Here is a 21,905-nt window from a genome sequence, read left to right as displayed (position 1 = left end):
TTCGAGGTCCAAAAGAGGGGAAAAAAATATTATTTCTCGTAATGTTTATGTTTCTAAACCTATTGTGTATCGAGATGTGATAATTGAACAAAGAAACCTATTTAATGCGTTTTATAAATAACTGCGATGACTTTTCACAGAGTTTTTATCAATCGTTGGAACAGCCGAAGTGAGTCGGCAGACAAGTGCCGCCTTGCTATTCTGAAGGTCGCGCGTTCGAATCTAGCTATCGGAAAGGATGTTGTAATATCTTTATTCAGTGAATGAATTGATTTGAAACATTTTATAAACACTACCAAGCAAAACTATCATTACTTACTCTTCAGTGTAGTCGACGGGACCTCGTAAATAAATTACGTCCAAGCTACTATTCCAAAGGTCGCGTGTTCAAAAGCCATTTCTATCAACTACGTAACAGTAGTCGGGAACTTTCTGACAATGTTCTTTTTCAGCAATATGGAGTCAAAATCTTCGCACCGAAAATCAACTTGCTCAGTGATGTTTTATTGCCTTTTTTCTTTATAATGACAAACTATACCTTTGTTTTTTAGTTTTCAGTATATTATTTAGCTACAAATACAACTGATTATTATTTCATTTCTGTAAGTTCATCAATATTTGTGAACGTGCATAGATTTGAGATGGAACCTTCGGCTATTCAGCAATTTCTCCCTTCCAGGGAAGGCATATTTTCTATCTTCCAACCCCCTGGTTTATCCATTCCTTCTCTTCATCCATTGTTTTCTCCCCTCCGCCTTTCCTTTTAGATAGAATGATTGAACTGTACTTCCCAAGTGTTCCCTCCCCTAAGGCAGGTAGGCCACCTGCAAAAGCCCATCCCCTCCGAATTACCGAGAGGCATAATCCCACATATAATCCCATTACCCAGACATAATCCCACCCATGGAAAACAAGTCAAACCCAACTCGGTAGTGTGCTGTGTGCTCCCGAAAGCGAGATGCGCGTGGAAAAATGGTGAGGAGGGAGAGTCGCTATTTTTGCCCTGACTGTAATGTGGGCCTTTGCGTTGCCCCTTGCTTCAAAGTGTACCACACAAAAATAGACTTTTAGTCTATATAATATTTTACTGTTTCAAATTTGGAGTTTATATTAATATTTTTCTAACTCCATCATCTGTTTTTTTAGTGAGTAATTTTTGTGACTATATTTATTGTGAAATATTTTACTTGATTTTTTATGCAGAAGTACATGAAATTTTAAAAAAAGTGATATAATAAGAGTAACTTTTAAAATAAATGACTTCATAAAACACTTAAATGAATGTTTTTTATTTAATATCTACCTGTAAATAATTAAATAACTTAATAAAATAATATGACATTTTTTGTGATATTTGTTGAGAAATATCCGTCAGTGAAGGGGTTAATGGATCTCACCTCCCAATTCTAGAAGAAAGCTTCAAGAAGTTAGTCTCATAGGTCTATACGCATTCATTAGGTATGACGGTTGTAACTGGATGATCCCACAGCTTCAAGATCAACGTTTCAGGCAACGTAGGAGTGAAAAAATTATTTTTTTCATTGCATCAAATTTTCCGAGACTACTGTAGATGGATAATAAAAGAAGGTGTGTGTCCACTCAAGATATCTTGACCACTCTAGAGGAAACCCTGGATTCTGTGGATGACGCCACGGATGTTGTCTAAATATCGCCAGACGTTAAGAACTTGACTGATGAAGAAGACATCGGTGATAACATATGAACTGCGAAGCCGATTAACAATGACATCGCGGTAACATTGGAAACGCATCGAGGCAATGGTATAGTGGAGCACCGGCTAGGTGCGCAAGAAGAAGAAGGAAAGCCATCAGTATACCAAAAAAGATATCCAGTCGTCTGATAAAAGGGACTAATTTTCCAAAATGGAAAAAGGATATTGATACAAAGTTTTTGTGTCGTCCAATATCTAAAGAGAAGGAATATGACGAATAAATAAGACGTGAATTTGGAAGTATGTCTCCATCTGACATTTTCCTCCTATTTCTTTATGATGAGGTTTGGAGGAAATGGTATTTTTTTCAAAAACGGTATGTTACTGATAGCAATAGGCATCAGTTACAATTAGTATTGCAGGCTTGAAAAGTTTCTTGAGATTTTGATTCTCTCTGGGTATCATATGCTCCCGCAGCAGGACTTGTACTTGTCTAAAGATATTATAAAGATAAATGGGTTGAATTAGTTCGTCAAACTATGAGTAGAAAGAGATAAAGGAAAATATCCACCTTTTTTCTCGACAAATCGGACAAATTTGCAAAGCTGAGACCAATATTTACAATGTTGAATGCTAATTTTTGCAGTTGGGAATTTTTTCTCATAACCTTTCTATAGATGAGCAAATGGATCCGTATTTTGGACGCCACTCAGTGAAAATGTTGATATAAAATAAACCGGTTTGATTTGGGTTCAAATTATGGTGCCTTTGCTCTTCAGATGGTTACCTAACCCAATTTATTTTTGTATGGAAGGTCTCAATAAAACAAATCCTCATGGAGTGAAGGTAGGATTAGGAGCTATCGTTGTTTCACATTTCTTGAAAATAATTCCCGATATTACTCAGCATCGGTAATTTTTTGACAACTTCTCCTATACATGTTCCAAACACTGAAGGAAAGGCGATCCTTTGCAACTTGAACCATTCAGGAAAATAGAACTGGATAGTGCCCGCTTGAAAACTCTAAAGCTCTTGGAAAAAGCCTCGAGGCTCAATTGTTTATGCTTTTGACGAGGAATCTGCATTGTTCGCGGTCAAATGGAATGAATCCTCTGTTGTAATTGTGGCCAGAAACACAGCCAATTTACCATTTGAAAGAAAAGGCATGACTATTCCCCGGCTTCTCGTCATTGGGGATTGCAATAATCCCATAGGTGGAGTATATATCACGATTCTACAAACGCGATTTATAGAATCAAAATCAGAGGGAAAACGAGGTGGTGGCCATTGTTTACCAATTTACTGGAAAGTGTGTTTACTTATTCATGGAAAATCTATGGGAAGGCTAGTTGGCTCAAAATGTCTCCAATTGATTTCTCAAAGATCATTTGGTGCACTAACGTCAATCAAAGGTGACCGATTCAGTATTGGCAATCACTAAGATATACATGCAGAAGGACCATCAAATCCGAAAAAAGACAAACCTTCTCGTAATTATTTACTAGCAGACACTAAAGAAGATAATGCAGGTCATATTATCGAGAAAAAGGCATCAAGCAAAAGGTGCAGGTAATGTAATAGGCACAATGCATATTTTTGGGTAAAATGTAATGTGCCCTAATATCCAAATAATTTTCATAAATACAAGGGTTTTGTTATAGTATGAACGGTTACTTAATGATTTTAAATACTAATTTATGCGTTTCTATGTGTTTATAAATAAAACAGTGGAAAAGAAAAAGATTTTAGTTTTTCATGGTATGTTAACCGAAGTACCCACATTCCGCCAAAGGTGCGAAAACGCACCATTATTTTTCTAGTATAAATAAATTTTTTAGAGCCTCAAAATTTTCAAAATTTCTTTTCTAGTACACATCTATTAAGACTAAATATGATGATAAATTAAAAAATTTCTACCGAATATTAGCCTTGGCCGATAATGGGTTAATAGGAACCCTGCGCGAGCTGGCACCTTTTCACCTTTTGTTCGATTTCCGAGAGGAGGAAAACCTTCGAGGCCGAGGGCTGATGGATAGAGGGGGTAGCGGATTTTGGGAATTGTGCTACTCCCACTGCACTGAGGTTCTCCTGGTGGGGGAAACCGGGGATTTTCGGATTTTTTCACCCAATCATTTTCAGTTCCCCACGTCCAACTCTTTTCACTGCTCTAACCCGCGAATTTTATGTAGTTCGTCAACTTGCCTATAACGGCGCTGCATGCACTAAACGACTAGAGTTCTTTACAATTTTCCAAGTCAACTACCAACGACATGCGTGCGACAGTGTACGGCAGGAAATTCAAAGTATTCGAGAGCATACCTTTAGCATAATTATTCGAGACCTCAAATATGAATACTTCCTAGTATTCAAGGTATTCGAGTGTTTGCGGATATCTATAGGTATCTATATCCAAAAATATCTTGGATCACTTCATCCTTATTGGGATGAAGTGATCCAGGATTTTTTCAGATTCTATAGTTTAACTAAATTTAATTGAATGCAAACAATTTTGTCTTTTCTATTTATGACACTACCTACACATTTCTAAGCGAGAGTACATGTGAAATATGTAAACCCGAGAAATAAATAAGATGATATATTGGTGAGGGCAAGTAATTGTAATAACTTCAAGAGAAAATGACACAAATAAGAAATAACACTTGAACATGTTTATACACAACACATCGTCCGTGACAAAATTGTTTTTAGTAATACCACTTCCACTTGCTATCCTATCCATTCAATATCCCAAAAGCATGCTAATACATAAAATGTATTTTTCTTACCCAGGATTGCAAACACAGCGGAAGCTGTCTCCCTCCACAATACAAGCACTGTGAGCACCGCATTTCTCAGCTCCATCCTTGCAAGGGTTAATATCTGAAAGAGGAACATCAACTCATTCCATGAGCATAATCACTCAAAGACACAGTTAAGATTATATGATTACTGCTTGAACTAAAAAATGTGATGCTAACATCGATACTGTGTGTATGCGATATTTCAATCAGAAAGTATCATACCTAAGGTGAGTTAGATTTCATAAAGCACTGCCACGGGTAAAACATTGATAACATGAAGGATATTTATAATACAACAACATAATATTTCACTCGCGAGTCAGTGATAAGAAAATTTTCTCTTTGTAACCAACATCAGGAGTATAGTCCACTAAGGCCATTCATGCAATACCGTACCCCCAAAATTTGAGAGCTGTCCACACCCCAGCCCACCCAGAGCTGTTAAATAGTATGATCTTGATTGTGTTGCGTTCGATACATTTTTCGATATATCTAATTTTCGACCTAATCGATTGAGATTAGCCTGAGTGCTGTGTTCCTGCGCGCTTCGTAGCAGACATTGACATGCTTCGTACGCGCTTCGTCGACAGCCGGTGAATGGATATAATCTATCCATTGACGAAAAGCGATGGAGCGGCATAGTATCCCCGTAGTCAATGGATACTATCTACATCCGAATTAGATACCTATGATATTAAATACCATACGAAATAGCTACGATAGTTCTGTGCTGTCTGGGTAGTTATGACGATATTAATACTTATTCCCACAATATAAAAAGAATACCTAAGTGTGAGGGATATTCACATTGCACCTAGGAATATGATTATAAATCCAAGAGTAAAACCACAGCAGATGTAGCAAAAACATTTATGCTAAATAATCACTAAGCAAATAAAAATTCCGTTCCAAAAGATGGCATCAGCTGTAGATGCTAACCAAATCATAGCAAAGATGGCGTTAAGTATGCGAAGGTTGCTTTACTCTGAAGTTTCACTAATGTATCAAAAAAATATTGAAGACATCTTCTCATATTCTCAAATGATCAACAAAACTTAACAATGTTGACAAAATCACCTGATATAAAGAAAAGCTGCCATGTTTGTTTTGCAACGGGTTCCTCAGGTACCTAACCCCATTTCATCTAAGCAGCTGAAATGGGTTTAGGGTGGGGTTGGGTAGCTGATATCATCACTGATTGGGTGACAATACAACGACCAAATGATCTTTTTGGTTGGCATAACTGTAGCATGGGACAAACATGTACCTAATATGCATGAACTTACCTCCAGGCGGGCTGACTTTGTTGGTCATGGCATAGCGAATGATCCTCTCCCTAGCATCGTAAACAATGAAGTTGCGAGCCACTTTCACCAGCTGTGTTGTCAAATTTGCAGGCATGTACTTGCACTCGTTATACGTTATCACGTGACGAGTTGTGAATGGGTTGTCGATCTTCACCCCTTCCAGCTGATACTTCCTCAAACTGTACGCCTGTACCACCCCTGCCATGAATCAGACAATGTTAACTCTCTGCAATCCTCAATGTAAACAAAGCAATGATAAATTAAAAGGTACATCTTGACCACAGCATTCTATGCAGGACACAATAACCTCCATCCCCTTGGCTTTTATGCAATCTTAAAGTTTTTACAAACACTGGGAAAACAAGAAACAGGTTGCTCTCAGGAAATAAACATAGTCTATTACCTAAGAGCAACCTATCTCCATTGGTAAAAATAACAAGCTTTATGAAGATGGGCAATGGAGTCTAAGTAGTTTTTAAAATAATTTTATCACCTAATGATTATGAGCAATTATTCCCCTCATCCTCCACTTTCCACCCCCTCTCAAAATAACAAACACACATGCAATTGAAAAGATGCAGAGAAAGTATAACACAGAAACCAAAGTAAAAATTTCCAAGGAAATCATCATGAATGGATTACTGTTCTCTTTCACTTAACCTCCATGCCTTTCCCCTCCATTCGGATGGAATTCTATGGCATTTGGAGATGAATGTTACTCACCAGCAGCAGTATAAGTAAATGTTTCGTCATAATCCATTATCTCAATTTTTGTGTTCCTGGGCACGGAGGGAATGTCACCAAAGATGTGGACCTCCATGCGAAGCTGATCAAACACGTCAAAGCCATAATAATAGTTGTGAATGGAAACATGCTGGCCAGAGTTGGGAAACTCAATTTCGGCAGTGTAATTGAAGGTGCCTCCAGTAAGCTGAAAGCCATTGACAGCTCCTTTCAAAGGTTTTGCAAACATCCACCCAATGACGCCTCCAATCACATTTAGCACCTGGATGTCAAAGCCCACGTTGTCAGGAACTCGGGAGATAGCCGTGTACGTCCGCCCATCAGAGGTCACTACATATGCCTGCAGGTCCATGTCAGAGACGCTTATACCATTAATGGTGCCACTCACTTTTCCGTTAACCCTCAAAGGAATGTCTGGAATGCAATAGATGGCAGGGTAGATTTATTTAGTATAAGTGCACCCGCTGCTCAGCAATGAGGCACGCTACTTTCGTAAAAATACACAAATTCAAAACAATGGGCAGCAGAATGACATTAACTTGGCCCCAGTTGCTGATAAGATGGTTGTGGGGTACTCTCTCTCATCATGTGCATGGCAGATTCAATGAATTAGCTAGAAGATTATGCTAAACAGTTCAAACTTAAATATTTTAACTAGGGATGGGTCGAACAGCAGATTTCTCGAATTCGAATATCAAATCATTGCTCGAATATTCGAATACCTCGAATACTAAACGATGAATGCGGAAATGTTTGACTAGGTCGCCTATGCAGCAGGAAACCCAAGATTTTGGCAAGTATTTGTGATTTCCTTTAAAGGATTCAAACAGGAATTTAGCTGATTGATGGAATATTTTAATTTTATGTAAACAATAGGTTAGTTTCCTTCATTAAAGAAAACGAAAGGCATTAATTGTGATTCGGTACCCACCATTAGTGTATTAATAATATACAAATTATTTGGTTTTAGAAATACCGGTTTATACGAATGGCAATGGTCAATTTTATCCTCATTTGAAAAAGGCCAGATTGGCGCCCATGCGATGCCACTCCACATGACGTCACAGTGACCTTGTTTCTATATGAGTAGATAGGAGTTTTGCATAAGGCACAGAGCTCAGGGAAACACGTCTTAATAATCACCTATTAACACTGCCTAAGGTTGGAAAGTTTCCTTCGTTTGATGAGGTATTAATAATCCTTATTTAAGCCAACCGCTACCAGCTAGCATGGTACTCAGCTACCTGCTAGCATCCTGCGTCGTATCAGCACTCAGAACCTCGCCCCAAGGTCACCTCACTCGCGGCAATGGGAAGCAGAACAACGTCACACGGAGTTTTTCCCGGCGTTCATACTTACCCGTCGCGTTTTCGCGCGCTTGAAATTTTTCACTTTTCATTTAATCGCCAAAAATAGACATCGTCTTATAAAAATCTAAAAGCGTTAAATACGTACTCCAGGAGTAATACTCTTTCTATTTAGGCAATAAAAAAATAATAGGAAACCAACCTATTTGAGCATTACGCCAAAATGCTAAGCCTCCGTCCTATTTCTTTGTCTTTCCGGCATTTATTTTCCTGCGTAAAATGCTTAAATAAAGTCGGAAATATGTCGTGTTTGGTCTTATTCTTTTTTAAATTACGCGCACATTACTAATATTTCAATCCAATAAAAGTGTAATATCAATTGCCGAAGGCCATTGTTAGACAACTTTTGGGCTAGTAGATGACTCATGCAGCAGTTGACCTCCAGCAATGGGGAACTTCGAAGCAGGTAAGCAAAAAAGGCCAGTGGGTGAGTAGAGGGGGGAGGGCGTGAGACACGTTTTTATTGTCTCGTGTAATTTGATATTTTTTTCGAAGCTAAGGTCTTAGTAATACGATCTCTGCGCGAGCTGGGACCTTTTGTTTGATTTCGGAGAAGAGGATATCGTTAGATTGGATTGCTGAATGGAGGGGGATAGCGGAACGTGGGAAATGTGCCAATGTTGCTATACCACGGCACTGAGATTCTCCTGATAGGGGACACCTGGGATTTTTGGATTTTTTTCACCCGATCAATTTCAGTTCCCCACGTCAAACTCTTTTCACTGCTCTAACCGCTCTAACCCTCGAATTTGATGTAGTTCGTCAGCTTGCCTAAAACGGCGCTACATGCACTAAACGACTAGAGTTCTCTTCATTTTTCTGAGTCAACTACCAACGACGTGCGAGCGACAGTGTATGACGCAAAATTCAAAGTATTCGAGGTATTCGAGACGAGGTATTCGAGACGAGGTATTCGAGTATTCGCGGATACTATTCGCACATCTCTAATTTTAACTATTAATTAATTAATTTATTTTTTGTTCATAGTCAATCAATGGGATAAATCCTTTAGATAATTTTAAATTAGGTACTCTAGATGCAAATAAAACATATGAAATAAAAAAATATCTTCACTCAATTAAAATAATAAAATATAAATGAACCTTTTGGTTTTTCACCAAATTTTGCAACTTTGGAGCAAACATTCTGAAAATAAACAATCCATTGACAAAATAAATCAAATCTGTGAATCATATGAGTTGGCAACTCTAGCCAATACAATTAGAAAATCTCTATGAAAAAGGTGGTAGTTGGGCAGGTGATAACAAAAAAAACCCAGGCCCCACATACCTTCCTTCAAGCAGTTGATGCCATTGCCATAGTATCCATTCTGGCAGTGGCAACAGAAGCCAGGGTCATAGTCGATGCACGTGGCCTTGATGTGACACACGGTGCCCCCTGCGGCACAACTCTCAGCCTCCCTCTCCAATGGCGGTGACACTGGAAACAATCACACACTATTAATGGAATTGCTTCAAGGAGGAACATTAGGGTGGTGCGAAAAAAATCATGTTCCAAATTTCGTGTCGTAATAGTGCGGAAAAGTTGCGATACCTTAGTACAAGAAAAGCAAAAAAAGAATTATTAAAATCGGACGTCATCTTCCGATCCCGCAAAGCACCTGAAAAAATGAAAAAATATCTTTTTTTTCGTTGTATAAAAATTAAATTAAATTAAATTAATACCTTTTAACGCTGTAGCAAAAAATGATTACAAATAGCATAGGTTATTATTTATATATGCATATTTATGGCTTTTAACTGTTGTTACCTATCACACAAGATCATTAAAAATGTATAAATTTTGCAATTTCACCTATTTTTCAGAGTTTTGTAATAATTACTTGAGGATAATTTTTGAGAAATTTTAATTAGCTCTTTATATCAAAAAAGACAATAAAACTGACCACTAGAATTAAAAGGCAAAATTGCACTTTAAAAAGGCAGCATGTTAACCCTATTGAAACCGAAAGTGAAGATGTTGAGGTTTTAAATGACGCAACGCAAAGTTCAACAATCAAGGAGAAATTTGTTGACAAGGAAGATTACATGCCTAGTACATACAAAAAAATATAAATCACCATGGCAAATGAGGGTAAAATTCCAAAGTACAGCTTTTCATTGTGATCAATACCGTCTCACCGTACAGCTGCTGCTATAGCATCAAGTGTACTTGTAGACATTGGTGCTATAACTGAAGAATATACTTCTAAGTTCATTGACCGATGTAGAATTAAAAGGGAAAAGAAAAATATTATAAGCGATTTACAGTAAATCCATCTTGATTTAGGTGAGCTACACGGTTATACTTTGACGGAAGGGTAGACAATACCATAGTAATAGAAATGATTGAATCGAAGGAGTACTGTCGGACAGTTATAGCGGAACACCATTCTCTAATAAAAGAACCGGCTTTTGGGTATTTGAGTTATGTTTCTCCAAGCTCCGGGTCTGATAAAGATATAGTGGTCTCCATACTATCTTATCGCTCTGATCAAGGAGTATCATTAGAGTTCTTAGAGTTAGTTTGCTGTGATGGCACGAACATCAACATTAGATGGAAAGGTTGCACTAATAGAAAGCTCGTAAAACACCAATGACACCCGCTGCAGTGGGCAGTTGGGTTACTTCATTTCATTGAATTACTTTTGTCATATTTTTCAGTGTTTAGATGGTGAAACAAGTGGCCAAAAATCATTTAGTGGGCCAATTGGACTAATATGAATGGTTATGGAAAGCTTCCAAACTGCATTTCCTAACAATTGAATGTGAAATTCTACAAGTTGATAGATAAATTTTGAGCAAGGACCAAAGATATCTTATTGACATTAGTCAAGCAATCACAAGTGGCGACTTTCCAAATGACTTAGCAAACCGGGATACTGGACCATTTTCACATGCTAGATGGCTCGTGTGAACAGAGCAAAGGAAACCTCTCGATACATACCTGGATATTAAAAGAAAGTAGTTTTCCCTGCTATTGAACGGAACTCTAACTTTGATCACGAAGAGATTGTATTGATGGCGATGGTTTTTGATTACAGAAGGCACATTAGAGAGCTGGGGCTAAAAAGAGTATTTAAAGCCAGACAGACTTAACCAAAAGGCAAACCTATCGTAAACTTCATTACTCCTACCATGAACTTCGAAATAACTGGCCATATAGAATTGATTGAGTGGAATGTAGTCAAACTATCTACTCCACCTCTTCTTATGAGAATAATTACTAATAAAGAAATAGCTTCCTTCATTGAATCTGGCGATACACAAGATTGGGATATTATAACTTCCCATATCACACGCAAGCAATGGAGCCGTGCGTGAAATTGGTAACGGAGACATCGACCTTACCACTAAATCGCAGTACAAAGTAGTTTTCAAAAGTTAAAATTTAAAAGGACAAAAAATTTAAATATTATAGAAGCAGTAACCCTCATTGGTTGGATGGATGGAGGGTGTGGGTAGAACTCAAAGTGCAGCCACCTCTCCGCGGTGAGTTCTGGGTTGTTTAAATATTATTAAATCATATATAAACAAAGGAAGAGCTGCATAATCAAACATGTATTTTAGACTTAAATATTACCTTAAGTTATTATGACACAACTCTGAAAAATCGGCTAAATTGCAAAATTTATACATTTTTAATGGTCTTGTGCGATCGGTAACAACAGTTAAAAGCCATAAATATGCATATATAAATAATACCCTATGCTATTTGTAATCATTTTTTGCTACAGCGTTAAAAGATATTAATTTAATTTAATTTTTTACAACGAAAAAAAAACAATTTTTTTCATTTTTGTCATTTTTTCAGGTGCTTTGCGGGATCGGAAGATGACGTCCGATTTTAATAATTCTTTTTTTGTTTTTCTTGTACTAACGTATCGCAACTTTCCCGCACTATTACGACACGAAATTTGGAACTTGAGTTTTTTCGCACCACCCTAAGGAACATCTCATTTAAATCCTAATAATGAGCTCAACTAAGAAAGGTAAGAAAGGAAACTACTCAACTATTGTACCACAACAAAAATTTTCAAGATGGCTGATCAGTGTGAGTGTGGTTTGTGTGGTGTGAAAATGAACAAGAATTCTCAGCACATGTTGTACAGAAAATGCGATGCACACTGTCACAAAAAGTGTTCCAAGTTTATGGACTCATTATTTGAAGTACTGATTTCAGAGCTGGAATGGTTTTGCCAACTGTGCAGTCCATAAACGCTAACATCTCAAATGGCCTGGACAGATGAATTCACCAGCTGTTCTTCAGTTTTGGAGGGCCTAAAAGCACTTCACAGAAGAAGATAGAGGCTCTGAGGAAACAAACTGTAACCCAATGCAAGCTGAATGTGAGGAATTGAGTGAGCTTAAGTATTGGGCCAGGAACGCAGCTATTCATGGTCTCAAAGAATGAGATTCACATAATGATGGGAAAGGTGACCTAGTATAAATAGATAATGTACAGAAAATATCTGAAGTGCCTGGCAACTCTGTAAATGTAGGGCCTGTAGGAAATCACGATGATTCTCATAAATGAAAATTATGCACGAATTTCTTTTTTGATCTTATAAAAGCAAAAACACCCTCTAATGATTTAGGCAATGCATTGGTGATAAGGGACAGTACTTTGTAAGAACACCACTAACACAGTAAGTTGAAATTTCAACCTCATAATTGATTAGAGAAAAGTGAAAAGGATTAAGTGATAAGCAAGGCCGTAGCCAGGGGGAGATTGATCCCCCCCGAAATGAAAAAAAATTAGATATTACCTACTTTATGATCGCTTGGTGCTTACACGAGGATCTTATATAGCGGCGTAGTGACATCTAGTAGTATCACTACTCACTACTAAATGTCACTAGATAGAACGTACTACGCCAACTACGCAAGCAACGAAACTTCGGGGTCGTGTTCAAATTGAATTAAGGAATAGTCGTTAGGCTTGGAGATTCCAAATATTCACAAACTTCTAAAGATCTTCGCAACAGTGCCTATTTCCACATGTAGTCCTGAGAGGACTTTCTCTCCTCTAAAACGCCTCAAAACTTATTTAAGAAGCTCAACTGGCCAAGAAAGACTAAGCGGTTTGGCTTTGATGTCAATCCACCACAGAATTGACATCAACACCGAGGAGTTAATTAATTTGTTCACTACAAAGAAAGCTGGAAGGCTAAAGTTAATTTTATAATAATATATTTGTATTTTCCTTTAAGGGTTTATAATACATGTGAATTTAACTGTATACGCTACTTTATTTATCTTATAAAAATAATTTTATGTTTGTCTACTATTCCATAAACCCCCCCCCCCTGAAAATAATTTCTAGCTACGGCCTTGGTGATAAGGTACATTAAAGGTGTTTCAAAGATTATTTCATGAGAGAGAAAAAACTAAGTATGTACTGGGAAGGTATCCATTTAGTATCAAAATGTGTGCAGACTATTATTACCAAAGTATTCAACCAATGGAGGCAGGTTTGCGTGGAGTCTTTAAGGAGAATTCTGACAGTCAAAGATCCCTATCCCTCTTCAATTCACAATATACGGTCTACTCCCTTTCATTCTATTTCAAAATCCTATTCCCTTCCTTCCTCTCCCTCATTTACCTAACATTCTACCCTCCAACACTGTTTTCAACATCCCCTCCCCATCAAATACCCCCTCCCTTCCATACCCTCTGTTCCCTCCGTGCGTCATTTGGAAGCTCCATTTCCTCACCCACTCTGTCATTTATCCTACTTTTCGTCCACTTCTTCTCCACACGCACATCTCGAATGCCTCCATTCTTCTCTCATCCTCCTTCCTATGTGTCCATGTTTCTGCATCATAAAGCACTACACTCCAGATAATACTCTTCACTAACCTTTTCTTCAAACTCTTATACAGCGATCCTCTCATACGATCCTCATCCTTCCTGTTCATGAATGCCTCCTTTGCTAACGAAATTCTCTTCCTGATGTCTTTACTGCTGTATCCATTTTCTCTAATGTGCTGCCCAAATAGTTGAATTTCTCTAACTGCTCAGGCTTCTCCCCACCTACTTTTATCTTCAGTTTCACATTCCCAGATTTTGATGCTTTACAACACCACATAATCTTGGCCTTCTTGTGATTAATCCTCACGCCATACTCATTGCGGTGCTTGCTTAACATATGCACTATGGCTTGCAGGCCCCTCACTGACTGGCTATAATCAATGCCAGATCATCCGCAAACCAAACTGATTTAAACATCATTCCTCCCACTCTCACATCACCTTCCAACTCATCCCGTTCTTCTCTTACCATCTCCTCAGCATAGGTACACGTTAAAAACCATCAGCGATAGAGGATAGCCTTGCCTCATGCCTTGGCCAATACTTGCCTATCCAGATTCTCCGTCTGCTACCCTCACTTGCACAATTTGGGCCTTACACAGATTACAAATCAGTCGTCTATCCCTCCAATCTACACCTATTTACTTTAGAATATCCATAAACTTAACTCAGTCCACTTTATCAAATACTTTTTCTAAATCCACAAAGCAGGTACATATACACATCCTGGTCATATTCTAGGTTCCTCTACACCATGGACCTAATTATCGCAATTGCATCACGAGTTGACTTTCCTTTTCTAAAACCAAACAGATCTTTGCCCAAATACTCATTAGCCATCGTCTCTATTTGTCTGTTTAATATTCTCAGTAACACTTTTGCCACATCCGATATTAGGTTGATTGTCCTACAATCTCCGCATTCTACAACTTTTTCCTTACACTGTAGCAGAATCAGAACCATTTTCATGAAATACTCTGGCCAATTTGACCCAAAGACATCCAGCTCCAAACTTTCAAATACAGTTGATTCCGTTTAATGGGTCCACCGGTTACTTGGGGCAGCCGCTTAATTGAGGCAGATCTTGAATAATAGAACCCAATAGAGGAATATCCCAGAGTATTCTCCGCTTAATTGGGACAGCATGCCGCTTTATTTGGCCATGAGTCAGCGACATAGACTCCATACTAGCAACAAAATTAAATTTTTTTGTTTTCAGAATACTATTTTTTATATTTTCCTCCTTTGATTTACTCTTATTTTTCACAAATGTTCCTATTCTTGCCCTATTTTGAAAGCTCATGTTGTTATACTATCCGCAAGAGGATAGGACTTTTCTTTCTTTTCTTCTTTAAAATGATAATAAATTAACTAAACTCGCTGATTTATTAATCAAATTAATATTTTAATAAACTTATGTTGCATTATAAACATTCTTTAGTCTTCTTTCCATCATTTCAACATTTGTTTATGCCCATATACAAGAGAGTTTGCCTAATTGGGGCAGCCGCTTAATTGGGGCAAAAATCATAAGTCCCGATATGTCCCAATTAACCGGAATCTACTGCATTTCAAATATTGAAACCACATCATATATTTCAAATATAATTTCAAATAATATGTCCCCTGTAGCTGCGACGCCCATGCAGGTAACTTTGCCCAATTATTATTGACTTAGTTTTAGATTCATTTAATCGGAAGTGGTTTTTCAGTGTCCACAATGCCATTCGCTCCACGTCTTCATTGAGCGCAATTGTAGATATTAAGTCCGGAATTGAAAAATGGCAATACGTACAAATATCTGGAAATCGTCAGCGACAGTGTTTTATGACTACCGAGAGATCATTTTTGAATAACGAGAAAAGAAGAGGACTGAGAACTGAGACCTGAACTACGCATCTGGAATTATATATAACCTGTTAGAATGTGTGTTGTTGGGTCCAATCACTCATTGCGTTCGGTTACTCAGGTATGGTATTTGGAGGAGGGGACCGACAGCCGAGGTCACTTGCGCCATGAGGGAAGGGTGTGAAAGGAAGGGCGGAGAGAAACCCAGCATCGCCATTAGCCTGCTCTTAACGAAAGGCGCCAAGGGGACCACGGCTTTACGTCCCATCCGACGGACGGAGTGTTGCGCTTGAGATGTCATCCAGACAACATTCAAGCAGGGGTCGGGCAGTCTGAAAATTCTCTGCCACCGCCGGGATATGAACCCGAGACTGCCGGGAGGGAAGCCAACATTCTAGCTACCACACCAATCCGATCCCCCCTCGGTTACTAAGGTAGGATCGAAACCAGTTTACTGAACTTCTTGAAAAGTTATAATTCGTCAATTAATGAAGAATCAGTTCATGATCTACCATATCAAATGCCTTTGAGAAATCAAATAGCACCAGGACTGTGACTTCTCGCTTTTCCATAGCCCCCTTATATCTTCCGCAATGATCAAGAGTGCAGTTTGAGTACTGTGTCCTGTTCAGAAGCCGGATTGTAATGAATTTAATATGTGGTTATCAATGATAAACCTATTGATTTGTTCAAATACCACAAACTCTAGAATCTAAGCAAAAGTGCATATGATGCCTATTGGTCTGTAGTCTGACGGATTGGTGGGTTCAGAGCATTTCCGGATTGCATGTATTATAGAATGTTTCCATACAATTGGATATTGCACTGTTTGCTAGGAAGCATCGAAAATATTTAAAAGCTCAGAAGCTGTCTGGGATGCTCGAAGGATTAAAAGACTCCTTCACAGCTTGAGTCCATGGTCCATTGACTGAAATAGCTGTGATTTATATAAACAAATATTTGTTGTTCCAATTAATGTTTCAATACATAAAATGAATTCCCTGTGTTTTCTGGACGTGCCGATATTTTGAACAAAGTTCTAATGTTCAAATTTAGTGCATTTCTATTCCATATTGACTGATTTGGGGGTCATTCCACGTCAAATCACCCAGAAATTTTCAAAATGACACCCACTGACTCAGATTTTAATGAAATTTTTGTCACTAGCTAATATCACCTATCTAACGACCCATGTAAAATATTTCCTCCCTCACTCTCATAGTTTGCAAGATATGAAGGGTCGAGGGTAGAGATGTTTGCTCAGAAGGGGCGCTAGTGGGAGTCAAATTCCAGAGTGCAGGGCGCAAGGTAAAAAGTCATAGCTCAGAAACCACATCATATATTTCAATGAAATTTTGACCCCTTGTATACACAAGTACAAAGTTTCCATAGTATGTAATGTCTTTTATTCCCCTTCATTGCCATGTTAACCAAAATAATGTCAACGATTGTTAATTAACCTACTTTTTTGGCCCAAAACATAACTTCATATTTTCAGAATTATCGCCAAAAGGCAGAGATGCTAACTCATCCAATTTTTTTAATTGAAGGTAAACATGTACATACTCCAATGTACTGTGAAATAAAAATGGTGGTGTTTTGACTGCCACAATGAGTATTTCGGATTTTACTTTTTTTCCGTCTCTGTGAGGGGGATTTTGGACACATACAGTAACAATATTAAGTATGACTTTAACCATGCCTTCCAAAACAACAACCCAACTCCACCCTCTTGAATACAGAGAGCCACGGGAAAATCAATCAATTTTATAATATACTGAAATTACTCTATTTTAACCCGTTTCCATGCTTCAAAAGAGCATTACTAATGTTTTAATGACTTATAACTTTGTGATTATATAGACCATATGTGGGTATCTTTTTACACTCTTCAACTCAATCTAAGATTTTTGACACACACCTCTATAAATACTATACCATGAGAGGCAAGGAAAAAAAAACAGAAAAATTGGATTAGAGTGGTTGATAGGAAATTGGCCCACCGTAACTGGCTTGGTTTTCATGCAAGACCATCGCATGCTCACCTGTGTTCCCCATGTCTGGCTCTCCAACATTCCCAGACGGGCCAGTGTTTCCAATGTGGTACACCCACAGCCCAGACAGACCTGTGTTTGACCATCTGAAAGTCGAAAAATAAAGAAACATTCGAAATCATCAATGGCATCATAATAAAGTGGTCCTTTTTTTCAATTAAATCACTCTTGCTGGCGACCATATGTGATAGGAAATCATGCTTGAAAATCTGCGGGAAAGAAACCGAAAGTGCAGGCTTTGGGAAAGACGAGCTGCACGCTGTATGTAGTTCTTCAGGGTTTATGTTTGTCTCCAAAATGTTGTTTGGCCTGTTTATCATAATGACTGGGCAGATTACCCACACGTAGCCGAATTATGCTCTATGTATGCCGACGATGCCGTCATCTAATATCTGACACCGACGCCTCATCTCTGAATGACTGTATTTTAACAGTGAACGAGGAACTGGTATGTATGAAAGAATTGCTTATAGGCCGTCCATTAATATCGATAATATAGGCTATGATCATTGGAATAAAATACACGGTTATTGTGAGCCCGCTTTTACGGATCACAAACACTTTCGATAACAGCCCGTACAGATAATCTCATTCCACACGCAGAGTCAGTTCTAGACATTTTTCTATGGTGTAGGTATCATCGAAAAACATTCCGTTCCCTACTTAAATATCAGCGTGAACTTATAACGAGATGAAAACACCCCTGATTGCCTGTAAATATCTTAGGTACTATTCCTTGTGATTCAATTAAATTAACTTACAGTTTCATTTGTTTGTTGCCTTGTCCATTGTGCAGTTACAGCCGCCGCCGCATGTCATCTTTTCCGAAATTGGTCACAGAAGTATCGTCATCGTCTAATTTCGTGGAGAAAGTAGATCACGAAAGAAACTTCTGCTTTATATTCTGTTGTATTTGGTTTTCCTTTTCGTGTAACAATTTCCTTTTACGATTGAATGACCCAAAGTGTTTTTTTTTCTATCACAACCACCAGACCTAACTTTCATTCAATAAACAAAGTTACAGAAAAGACTCAGGAAACTGCATCGTTCTTCACTGATGTACTACTTTGTAAAATGGCATATCCTATAGTTAGAAACAAACGGTAGAATGCCACTGTTACGAATGAATGTAGGTGACGGACCGAAGGGAAAGTCCAATAGAAATAGCAGAGGTGCGTCCGACGTGGTCCGACGGACGACTGGACGAGTCCAATAGGGTAGTTTCCTTCATCAAAGAAAACGAAAGGCATTGACTGCGATTCGTTATCCACCATTAGTGTATTCATAATACACAAATTATTTGGTTTTTGAAATACCGGTTTAGACGAATGGCAAGGGTCAATTTTATCCTCATTTGAAAAAGGCCATATTGGCGCCCATACGATTCCAGTCCACGTGACGTCACAGGGACCTAGTTTCTACACGAGAGGATAGGAGTTATACATCGTCTGAGGTTACCAATGCATGCATGAGGCACAGAGCTCAGGGAAACATGTCTTAATAATCACCTATTAAAACTGGCTAAGGTCGGAAAGTGGAATCCACGTGGAACCCACGTGGAGAATTAACGTGGATACCACGTGTTTTTGGTCGTGGAATCAACGTGGAACCCACGTGGAAATTTGGTGGAAAAATTAAAACAGCAGTAGGTGCTGTCCTAAAACCATTAAAACCTCAACCACTCTATATCTAAACCTTCTATATATGTGTCTACGATTTTTCATGTGCTCTCATGGCTGCCTTTCCACGAATTATATAAAAATAGAATGTGCGATACATTTTCACATAACTAGCATGGTTTCAGGATGATAAATGACGCAATGTCACCAGAGAGTTAAGTTCCACAAATTAGAAATTCTGTTTAACATTTTATGATAATCACCACAAATCCACTTGAAATCAACGTGGATTCCACGTGGGTCCAACCACTCAATATCCACCACCACCAAATATCCACCACTCAACGTGGATTCCACGTGGGTTCCACGTGGATTCCACCACCCATTTCTCACTGGGGAACTTCGCTTGCCGCTTAAACCAGCGGTGTCCATAGACGTGTCCAGTTTAAAATATTGGGGAATCATCATACAACCGGGGATCTCTACAGGGAAAAAGAAGTGTTCACAAGGATTAGTAAAATAGACTTGGGTATACATCGGCTCAAAGGCATGCAATTTACACCAGAGGCTAAAACTAAATTAACTCTGTTCAAGACATTACTCCGACCAATTTATAATTAATGTTTAGTTCCTTGTAGTGATCAATCCGGGCAAGATATAGTAAGGCTGCAAAACGCATGTACGCGGTATGCCCTGCGCCCCGGTAGGATGGGGCGAATGAATCCACATCACAGCAGGTAAAGTGAGTGCAAAAAGTATTCAGACAGCTCTTGCTTCCAGCCACTATTGCTATTTTGACACACTTGCACTAGTTATTCGGAGTCAATATGACCATAGTATTACCATTGCCTTCTGCGGTGAAGGTTTACAAATTATAAAGACCGAAAAACTGACACTCCATCGCTAGAAATTTAGTTCGCATGTCGATTTTCGCGCGTTTCTCGGTGCGCGCGGGCCAGCTGTTGTCTCCTCCCGGCTGTGGCGAGGCAAGATGCATCTTTGAATGAGCGGCGACAAGAAGTGCTAACAGAAATAATACGAAAGGCAACTCAGACTATTGAAGCTGAGCGAAAGTTAATAATTAGGCTCCAAAATCGGTGCAGGTTAAAAATTAAAAACCTGGACTTGTCGGACGACCGGTCAACTATACATGACGTAGTAAATCGGATTGGAATGACCAAGACTGTTCTAAGCAAGCCCAGAAGCGGATGTCCACGGGAATTGAGTGGCAGCGACAACCTATTCATCCTGCAGGAGATCAAGAAGGACCCTAAAACGAGCACCATCGAGGTAACTGCTGACCTAAAGAAGCGTGATTTTCAATAATTTGAGGATTCCGTCCGGAATGTGTTGAAGCAGAACGCAGGTACCACGGCCGAGAAGCAAGGAGGAAGCTGTGGATCAGCGTGTTCAATTGCAAGAAGCGAGTAGATTTCGCGCGGAAGCATCAATGTGAGCCTTTAGAGAACTGGATCTCGTGATTTTCACTGACGAGGGCAAGCACATCATTTCAGATGGTGTGTCGTCAGAAAAATACTGTTTGTGAGCTTAATACAAAGAACTTTGCGAGCATTTACGAAGCATGAGCGTGGGTCTGTGATGGTGTGGGGGTGCATGGGCCTGTATGGAGTGGGTTATTTTCAATTTATGGAAGGATCATGGACCACAAGATGTGCATCGACATACTGAGGCAGATTTGTTCGTTAAAGCTGAGAAGATGGGACTGAGTAACAGATTTACATTTCAATAGGAAAATGATCCCAAACAAACGGTAAAGAATATTAAGCTGTGGATGGTCTATAACACACCCAGACAGTTGAACACCCCTCCACAATCACCGGACCACAATCCGATAGAACATCTCTTGAGTATTCTGAAGATGCAAATAAGGTAAAGGCATGCATAAAACAAGAATGACCTCCGGACTGCCTTGTTAGAAGAATGAAACAAAATATCCTCTAGAGTCACGTAAATATTGGTCCATTAAATCCCCAATCGCCTTCAGGCAGTACTGAAACTCAAAGGGAATGCCTCAAAATACAGAGTATTGCGTACATTTTGCCTTATGACTTAATTAAATATGAAAAATTCAGGTGTTCGAATACTTTTTGTGTGATAAGTTTGAAGTTTCTTTTCTTTTTTGTTTTAAGTTTCAAAAGTTTATATTTCGTTACACATAATAACAATTTTAGTATCCATGCAATTTTGGAGTACAATTCTCCGCTGACCCCCATCTCCACCACTTGTGAGGTTGGACCCTAACTTCCCCACCTTCCCCGTAGACCCCCCTGAAAAATCTTTTAAATCCAAAAAGTTTTTTTTTTCCTGCAACCCCTTGACCCCTCCTCCCTCACGCCATAGAAGAGCAGTACAATAAGTTCACGGGGCCAACAACCAGGAGAGGAGGAGCATCTGGAACGAGGACTCCAACACATCCAAATCAGACTACAAAGCCTCAGAATTTTATAGTATACTAATGTTTTCCCTGATATGATGATTTCCGCGGAATTACCAACGAAACTCAAATTTTAAGAGTCAAAATGATGGAAAATGTATTTCCAGGCGTGTTTTTTTTTCCCCGGAGCCGACCTGGGGGCAGGGGGGAGAGTTCGCCACCCCCCTCACTCCCCCAGGTCCAATCAGCGCATATTTCTAGCAACGCCACCGGACTATGATGTATG

The 21,905-nt window shown here is 38.8% G+C and overlaps 1 protein-coding gene across 3 annotated transcripts in view; it reads right to left on the bottom strand.

The window, feature by feature from the left end:
• Positions 1-21,905, bottom strand: part of LOC124158040 (nidogen-like) — a 123,334-nt gene that overhangs the window by 60,169 nt on the left and 41,260 nt on the right. For all 3 annotated transcript variants that reach the window (XM_046533199.1, XM_046533200.1, XM_046533202.1), the window contains exons 5-9: positions 17,597-17,691; positions 9,182-9,331; positions 6,504-6,938; positions 5,760-5,978; positions 4,459-4,552 (exon numbers count right to left, since the gene is read on the bottom strand). In XM_046533199.1, the coding sequence (XP_046389155.1) occupies positions 4,459-4,552; positions 5,760-5,978; positions 6,504-6,938; positions 9,182-9,331; positions 17,597-17,691 (993 nt within the window). The remainder of the gene's footprint in view (positions 1-4,458; positions 4,553-5,759; positions 5,979-6,503; positions 6,939-9,181; positions 9,332-17,596; positions 17,692-21,905) is intronic.

The sequence above is a fragment of the Ischnura elegans genome, chromosome 4 (assembly GCF_921293095.1).
Source record: "Ischnura elegans chromosome 4, ioIscEleg1.1, whole genome shotgun sequence".
In the NCBI taxonomy this organism is placed as follows: domain Eukaryota; kingdom Metazoa; phylum Arthropoda; class Insecta; order Odonata; family Coenagrionidae; genus Ischnura; species Ischnura elegans.
Note: the sequence above shows the minus strand (reverse complement) of the source record. Positions and strands in the feature narration are given on the sequence as shown.